At 34.7% G+C, this 9609-nt stretch overlaps 1 protein-coding gene across 1 annotated transcript; it reads left to right on the forward strand.

Annotated features, from left to right (window-relative positions):
* Positions 1-1369: 1369 nt before the first annotated feature.
* LOC135156619 (uncharacterized) lies at positions 1370-9261 on the forward strand. Its single transcript, XM_064109354.1, has 3 exons — positions 1370-1508; positions 7090-7245; positions 9012-9261. Exons 1-3 carry the CDS (start codon positions 1494-1496, stop codon positions 9219-9221), a joined length of 381 nt encoding a protein of 126 aa, XP_063965424.1. The 5' UTR covers positions 1370-1493; the 3' UTR covers positions 9222-9261.
* The last annotated feature ends 348 nt before the right edge of the window (positions 9262-9609 follow it).

Raw genomic sequence — 9609 nt, forward strand, 5'->3', positions numbered from 1 at the left:
GTTCATTTTGTTGGACTTGATTTGTAGTACCTGTTTTTTGTTTTACAGACTATTAAAACTACCAAACATATGGTATGAGATGGTAATATTGATATAATAATTATGTGCATTGTCATTCCAAAAAAAAAACAATTGTAGAATTAACTGAAATTGATTCTGACCACTCGTACATCCTTTCTTCAGTTTATAATTTAGCAGAATTTCAATGAAAAAAGGAGAATTGAACGGTCACATGACAATATATCATTCAGGTTACTTACAAATAAATTCTGTAAAAGAAGAGCACTTTAGTATTTCTCGTGGTATAAGAAAAATAACAAAAATTCATGTATCGTTTTTTTTTAAACAGGCCGTATTATCACTTTCACTTTTTGACAAATCAATGTTAAAATTCCCCAGCAGGAAACAGGATGTCCATGGTTTCGATTAATAATTTCTAGAATGAGTTTTATAGAAATTATGACAAAAGAAATGGTTGCTGAGTCATTAATTTGAAGTAAGAAATGAATATTGAGAAGCTAAAGAAAAGGTACATAGCAAGTTCTTACGTCTTGGCAGCAAGCATAATATTATATCACCAGAACTTGGGAGAAGAGGAGACTTAAGGAAGATACCCTACTGCGCTTGATGGGCCTACTTGGAATCATGATTACCCCGACTGTAGCATTCAAAAAATAAATCATAACGAGTACCCATTCACCTCACCTAGGCCTAGTGCAGCGCAATGTGGGCAAATTTCTTGCAGAAGGAAACCACGCCATGGCTGGGATTCGAACCCATGCCCCTTAGATTCAAAGACGAGAGTCATACCACGAGACCACGATGACACAATATTTTTTAGAATAAAATAGTAAAATATTTTACGTAGAAAATAATTTTTACTGAACTATTTTTTGGCTTGTCAGGTTGTTGATGGTAAAACACAATTTTCGTTATAATCATAAGCTTGTTTTCTTGTCATTTTGGGCGACAGTACGTCATTATTTGCAAACTGGCAATTCAAAATTTTCTACCCCTCATGAAATCATTGATCTGCTATTGAAAATAAATCCTCTAATTCAATTGATATTTTTTACCGCATTTTAATGACTTTCAAGGACAACATTATCATATATGAATTTTAAAGGTTGATGCAACATGATTGCCCTAGTCTGGTCGGGCTATCTAACTCCTGTACGTAATTTTATAATTGTTGTTATTGAAAGTGTAATTGAAATACTTGGACACGGTTTGAAAAATATCGCTTCCTGTCACGTATCCACTTCTCTAATTTCTCCTAATTTCGATTTGATTCGATATTAGACAACTTTTGTTTACGTTTTCATGTCAATCCCCGGTGTATATATATTCGTAAAGTATTTTTCAGAAAGCAGTATTGATCAGAATCTGGGCTTTTAATCATATCGTCTCCTTAATTAAAGAATTCTGAACTTTTTATCATCAATGTATTCGTCTGCCATAGAAGACCTTGAAAGCGATTAGTGGAAAAGGAAATGGATTCTTCATCGGTAATATTACATTTTTCTTTATTTTTGTTTTGTTTTAATTTAACATCAATGATTGTTTCCATTGACATACAGATTTACCTAGAGATAATTTATTGATTTTATTCAGAAAATAATGTACGAGCATCTTGGAATTATTCATCCACCTGAGTCAAAGTGGCTTGTTATTGTTCTAAACTCATCTACAATCTGAAAAAGAAAATAATGGGTGAAGTTGAAGATCTGTTGGTCGAACTGATCGGGTTCGTCTTAACCCACCTCTGTGGTCTCGTGTTTCCGGCGTTCCATGATTTGATTTAATCTTATTTCCACATTTCAATAACATAGTATATACAAGTATAATCATTTTCAGCATTTCATATCAATAAAAATAATAACAGAATGATTAAGACAGTAATGAATGATACATGGCTAATTTTCTCTTTGAAAAAAAAAAATACGCATATATCGTAAATTGAAATGTGAGATATCGCCACCTTAATAGCTTGGAGCTTGAAATTGATGGAGGCCTTGAAAAGAAAGGAGAGAGAAAACTAGACAGTGCATGAGTAAATTCCACAGGGGTGGAGGATTCTGACACAAATTTTGGGCTGTATCTTCCAGTGGGCATTTGAGACGTATTCCATTTTTCGAAGAAAAGGGCACTTTTGCTTTTTTTTTCTTGTGAACTGCAATACTATTTTCTGAAAGTGTTAAGAGTATTTTCACGCAGGCCTACTGTATAAGATTCCTATACAGTCTTCGTAAAGCTTTACCGTTTTTAAATTTTGCATATGTATATACTTATTATACATTTGATTTGATTTGATTTGATTTATCAATATAAGAACAATACATATAAAATCACAACATAATATAATACATGATAAAATAACATTGGATGGATCGCCCTACTCAGCTGAGCCATTACAGCACAACTGTTCTGCCGAGGGGTCCAGCTATATTAAGTAAACAACATGAAATTCATAATACAAAAATAAATTCATTAACGAATTTGTTTAACATAAAGGCAATATCAGCTAAAGGGAGAAAGAACAACAATCGCACCCCAACCTACAGTAAAAACTCGAGTACCTAACCCCACCCACCTCCCACCCAAAAGTGCCCCAAGTTATATGTTTGAACTTTGGTTTAAAGGGAAATAGTTTTCAGGATTTGGTCATTAAGTGTCCTAATGAATGTATTATAATTGGGAGATAATTTTATAGAAGGAGATAAAAAAAAATAAATAGCGAGGCCCCACGGTATGAAAACATTCGACGACACGATTCAGAACGTGGCTTAGGTAAAGATAAGTTTCCAATTGAGCGTAAGGAATAGTTGTAATAAATAGTATGAAAATAATCTTTCAAGTAAGGTGCACTGAGATCACGAATGATTTTGAAAACCATGGAGTTTATGTGTTTTTGTCGACGACATTCCAAAGATTCCCAGTTTAATATTTGGTGAATATTACAGTTCGATATATGTTTGAATGGATTTATCCCAAGTATTATTCTTCCAGCTCTGTTTTGCAACTTTTGCAATTGTGTAACACATTTTTTGTTACTAGAATCGTACACTACATCAGCATAATCAAAAATAGGAAGAATAATTGATTGGTAGATACATTTCAAGCTAGCCTCATTAAAACTGTGTCGAAGACGGCCCAAAAAACTTACGAGTTTGCTCACCTTTTCAGTCAAGTATTCAATATGTTTGTCCCATTTTAACTGCTGATCAATAACCACTCCAAGATATTTAGCACTTTCTTTAGGTTGAATCCACTTTCCCTGTATGCTTATTTGAAGTGGTGAACACTTATTTAACATAGTGCGGGATCCAATCAACAAACATTCTGTTTTATCAAAGTTTAAACTCAACTTATTAGAACACATCCATTTATAAATATGGTTTAACTGTGTGTTCAGTATACTTTCGATATTTCTTACATTTTTATGGGAAAAATAAAGGACAGTATCATCTGCGTAAAGATGGATAGTACATCGATCGACATTCTTTATGATGTCGTTTATATATATATTAAAGAGCAGTGGCCCTAAGATTGAGCCCTGAGGCACACCGTATTGTATATCTATTAAGTCAGAGACAGTAGAATGTATGCAAGTACATATTTTACGGTTGTTCATATAACTTTTAAACCATGTAAGACTAGACTCTGACACTCCAAGAGATTTGAGTTTATCAAACAGAATATAATGGTTAACGGTATCAAAGGCCTTACGCAGGTCTATGAAAACCACTCCAGTGTATAAACCATTGTCAAGAGCGTGAAGCCATTCATCAGTGACTTTTATAAGAGAAGTGATGGCCCGAGTGATGGTTGAGTGCTTTTCTCTAAAGCCAGATTGATGTGAAGAAAGTAAATTGTTCACTTTCAAGTGTTTAGCAAGTTGAATTTGAACAATACAAGTTTTTCAATGATTTTGGAAGCCGATGAAAGAATCGCAATAAGCCTGTTCACGGTTGTAAACTGCGCACGAGCAGAAACAGGTCATTGGAGACAACCATGAAGGTGGCTTTCAAATTCACTGACATAGGCATTTGTGATTTGATGATTATTCATGTATTCCTTTCAACATATTTATCACATCCAAGCTGAAGAGTAATAAATAGAGCCTTCATAATCACTGGTATTTGACAGTAGCCTAAACAATAGTCAAATGTGCCAAAGGCAGACAATAAAACAGATATCCAAACATTATCCCTGATGTACTATTTTAGTCACCTGGTCTATACAATGCCTTTTGTTCTTAGAATTTGAATACTCTACCGGTAAAGCTTACGCAACATCTACATTTGAAAATGATAGTGCTTATCCTAATGAAAAATCACAAAGGTCATTGGAGAAAATTTGATCATGAGCTAACCGTGAACTGGCTTATTGGCCGATAATTAGAGGGATCTGTTTTTTCACCCGATTTATAAATCGGCACAACTTTGGCCTGTTTCCAACGTGACGGCATTATCCCACTTGATAATGAATTATTTATAATATGAGTCAGAGACGGTATTATTACTGGAGCAGACAATTTCAAAATGTACATGGGAATTCCATCCGTTCCGATGGATTTCTTATTTTTCATACTACATAATACTTTAAGAACTTCATTTTCAGAGACTGGCTTGAGAGAAAAGGATTCAAAGTTTATGTTTCCATGAGCACAAGAAGGAGGAACATAAGGTATACTAGCTGCTAATTCTTCACCAGTTTTTGCAAAATGGTTATTAAAAATTTCAGCCTTTAATTTGTCTTGAGATGTTTCAGAACATTCTGACAGCATAGATTTGTTTTTAGGCATAACAGATTAAATAACATCCCACACATCAGAGGATGAGTTCGCAGAAGATATTTTATCAGAGTAATATTTACGTTTACACTTTCTCACTTTAGACGTAATCATATTTCGAAGTTTTTTGTAACAGGTCCGTAATTGATCATAAAATTTTTCTTTTGAATTCATTAAAGATACATTCTTTTCTTCAAGTATTTCGAATTTCAACTTGTACATCTTGTTCTTCAATTTATCTCTTTCTTTGATCAAATTGCTTATCTCAGAACACATCCAAGGGGAGTGTCTAGACTTAACACGTTTGTGACAGATAGGCAAGTGATTAGTGATTATTCATAATATCTAAAATCAATTCCTCCCAGATTTTGACTTTGTCATCTATTTCATTGGCATCGTATACTCTGTGACAGGGTTGAAACTTTAAGTGATCAATGAACAAACTAGAGTTAAAGTCTTTGGTTCTTCTATAGCTTATTGTTCGTGGAATATATCTTTTTACATGTAAATTCCAGATCAAAAAGCAGAGGGAATGATCACTGATCCCAGTATGTATTATACCATATGATTTAACATTTTCCACTGAATTTGATAGCATATGATCTATCAAACTAAGTGTATCACCGGATATTCTCGTACATGTAGTTGTATTAATCTGTTTTAATGATAAAAGATTATGAATTTGATTAAGTCGTTTTGTCGTGTTAGTTTACGGTGATCTTTTGATATCACAATTTAAGTCCCCAGTGATGATAATATTGAGATGAAAACTATCGAGAAATGAAACTATCGAGAAATGTAAGCAATTCCTCATAGTAATCAAAAATACCAATTGTACAGTTTGGAGGACGATACCAAGACATACAAATAAACGGTTTGGCATGGTTATTATCTACCAAGATTGGAAGTGCTTCGATGTTATTCAAACAATGGTGTTAATAAAACACCACCTCCATTACGATTTCTGTCTTTACGAACTATACGATAACCGTTAATATGTATTTCATTATCATGCACTGATGCATCCAACCATGATTCATTGATGGAAAATATATGTACTTCATTTTTAGTCAGTAACAAATTAATTTCATCTATGTTTCTAAGTAGACTCCTAACATTCAAGTGTAAACATTTTAGGCCCTTTTGCTGTATTTTTGCAAACTGTAAATCAGCATTAAATTCCAAGTCACGGTTATCAATCAATGGTACCTGACATGTAATGTCATCGTTGATTTCTTTATTTTCATTGTTTTCAGATATATATTGAGGCAAGTATGAAAATAAACATTTTGGACATTCCCAGTTTAAGAATTCATATAAAGGATTATCATAGTCCTTCCTTTTGATACCCACACAACCAATGTGTACCCAGTCATGACATTTTGTACATTTTATCCCTTTTTGATTTGTTTTAACAGGTTTACAACAACTTACACAAGAAAAAAAACATATTAAAAGAAAACAAACATTTACAAACGCATTAAAAAAAATACTAATTGAAATACAAGAATACAGGATATTTGGAACGCACCATTATAGCATATCGTTAAAAAAATAGCATATTGGGTAATCAGTCTAGTCTAAAGTCTGTGGTAGACCTCATTAAAAAGTTAAGCCAAGAAAGTTGACAAAGTTACTTTAAGTCATTTTCACATGTGATCAACCGTTTGATTTGTCTGCCTCCACTCGTCGGGAAGAGGCCAAGTATTCTCCCATCTGAAGACCATGCGGTAATTGTCTTTTCACATTGTTTTGCTTTTGACAGTAGGCTAGCATTTGACTTTGTGAGATCTTTTTCTATCCCCATACGAGTTCCTTTTAATTCCGCCGCTTAGACAAAATAAGTCTCCGCGTGCGATACGACACGAATTTAGCGATGATGACGTCAGGTTTTGCTTCGTTATTTTGTTTCGAAACATTTCGTTTGTTGCTTCTGGTTGAATGAGCAGGGGGTTTCCCAGAATCCATAGACTTTGAAGGCAGGCGATGCGAGCGTTCAATGTCCACTTCCTTCAAGGTCACTTTCAATCTTTCTCTAGCAAGTTCACAAATGAGATCATCCGTATCGTTGAATGCCAAACACCTATTTTTGCGCGAAGCGCTTGGTGAAAGACAGGTTATATAATAATTTTCCCCAAAAATGCACTTTGCCCCAATCACTTGAACACCACCAACAATAAGAACAAAAACAAACAATTGCCAAAATGGTCAAATCAAAAGAACATATATATCAGTTAGAGAATGTATCCCTTATTTTATTTCTAACATCAGAATTGATTATTCTTTACAACCAGGTCAAGATTCGTGCTGTAGCTTCGATTATCGTTGCTATCATTATCGCCATTGGTGTGATCATCTCAGCGGTCATCCTTTCTCGTGGTGATTATGGGGGTATGGCGAATCAACGCATAACAGTTGGAGGGATAGAGAAAGCAATGGAAAGCAGCATGGTAAGAGCAGCGTCGCAGTGGAAAGGCAGGGCGCCGATCGCCTACTAGGATTTTGTTTTCAAGTACTTTACTTACTTTTACTTTTATCCAACTATATGGTTGTAGGACTATATCATCGGTCCAAGGGAATAAGTGTATGCTCTACACTATCAGTTTAAATAAGTTGCATGTGGCAAGTAGTTATACGTGGCAAGATATAAAATTCATTACCCAAAGTCGTACACAAAAGCAATATCCTTCCAGTGATTATCAAGCTGATTCTTCAAGTAATGAAAAATAGTATGAGACAAGGGGGGGGGGGGTGAAAAAAGGGAAGAGACAGAGTCTGAGGATATTCAAAACGAGGGATCTGAAAATGTATTTGTATAGTGAGTATTTAAGATAATGTGCAATTTTTGGGCAGGAAAAATATTTCATGTATAACTAGATATTTTTTTAGTATTGATAGATGTTCTTAAAAGACAAATACACTCGATCTAACACCGATCGTCCTGTGTCACAAAAGTCTTTGCGCCAAAATGAAGGAAACTGGAATGATGAAAGCAGCATTCTCCCAATGAGATGCTTTATCATGATTGTAACATTTTAGTTGCTTTTTGCTCGCTGAGAATTATTGATATCTTATTTCCATCAAGATCTTAATGGCTTACACAAATAGGACTACAATAGATAAGGGTTTGACCTTGTTACAAGTTTATATATCTCTATGAATTTGATGACCCCTTACAATTAGGTTAATGATATCAGAGAAGAAACAAGAAATATCATTTGGTAGAAGGTAACAATTATTTGGCAGCTTTGCCATGGAAAATACACACACACACACACACACACACACACACACACACACACACACACACACACAAATATGTGCTTCTCCTTTGACCAATTAAGTTACCATGGATACTGGCACATTTTATTTTGGGTAAAACGTTTGATCAAAGTTTTCACTTAAAAATATGTTTTTACACTCTATTTATCCTCAATCATGTCAATCGTGTGATACATTGGATACAAAAATGAATTTATTCTACTCAAATTTAATCACAAGTGTATGCACAAAAAAACTTCATTCATAAGCGTACTTAGAGGGGGAGGAGAGAGGAGGGCAAATAATTTTCATAACTTTGTGTTTGCTTGTCAAAAATTTTGTTACGAAAATGATCTAAGAAGTTCTAGCAACCTTTGAAATTTTTTAGTTGTTAAATTTTTTTGTCCCATTTTGGTTTCGTCAGAGGTGAATGAAGAACATATTACCAACAAAATATAATTAATATTGACAGTTTTCTACTATACACGCTCTGTTTTACCCTCTATTATTAATTATTCCAATCGACATCAATTTTATAATCATTATCATATCAATTATCGATATTCACCTCTGTCGTCATCATCATCATGATTATCATGATGATGATGATCATCATCATCATCACTATTATCATCATCGTGATAATCGTCAGCACTATTACCATCACCACCACCACCACCACCACCACCACCACCACCATCATCATCATCATCATCATAATCATGAAGATGATGATCATAATCATCACCACATCACCATGATCATCACTATTATCATCATCATGATTATAGTCAGCACTATTACCATCACCACATACCACAATATCACCATCACCATCATCATCATCATCTCCATCATCATAATCATCACCACCACCACCATTATAATCCTCATTATGATCCCTCGTCATCGTTATCAATACCAATATCCTGACTTTTGTTTCTCATTTTTCCAGGAAAAGAACATAGTGATGACGGAAGGAAGCAGGGAGGTTAGCAAACAGATGATGCGATACAACTACGACTCTAATACGATTCTTGTAGAAACGGCTAATATCAGTGGCTCCAGTCGGGCTAACGTCGCCATTGACTATGACAGGGAAAGGAGGAAGAGGGAATGGTTTATATATGTTTCTAGACACCACTACATCCACACACCCAATTAACCCACCTCTCCTGCCACAATCAAGCCCTGACAAAAACGAGAGTGAACCAAATTGCTACGTCCGCAGCCTCTTTCTTTTTCGTCACATCTATACGTGCATGTAATAATATACTATGATGCTGCACCCATTACATACGTGGTCGAAGCATATTCACGTTATATATATATATTTATATCCTACATAAATTAAATCCTGTATGCTGATTGGTTTAAATAGCATCATGTGACCAAACATATTCTCACTATTTTGCGATGATGTCGAAAATGAAACGCCCACCGAAGAAAATGTGCTATTCCGTGACGTCAATGATGGAATAGTCGACTATTCCATCATTGACGTCACAGATCATTGACACAGATCATGCAATCTCTCGGGCGCACCGGTCAGC

This window comes from Lytechinus pictus, chromosome 14, assembly GCF_037042905.1.
Source record: "Lytechinus pictus isolate F3 Inbred chromosome 14, Lp3.0, whole genome shotgun sequence".
Taxonomy (NCBI): Eukaryota; Metazoa; Echinodermata; class Echinoidea; order Temnopleuroida; family Toxopneustidae; genus Lytechinus; species Lytechinus pictus.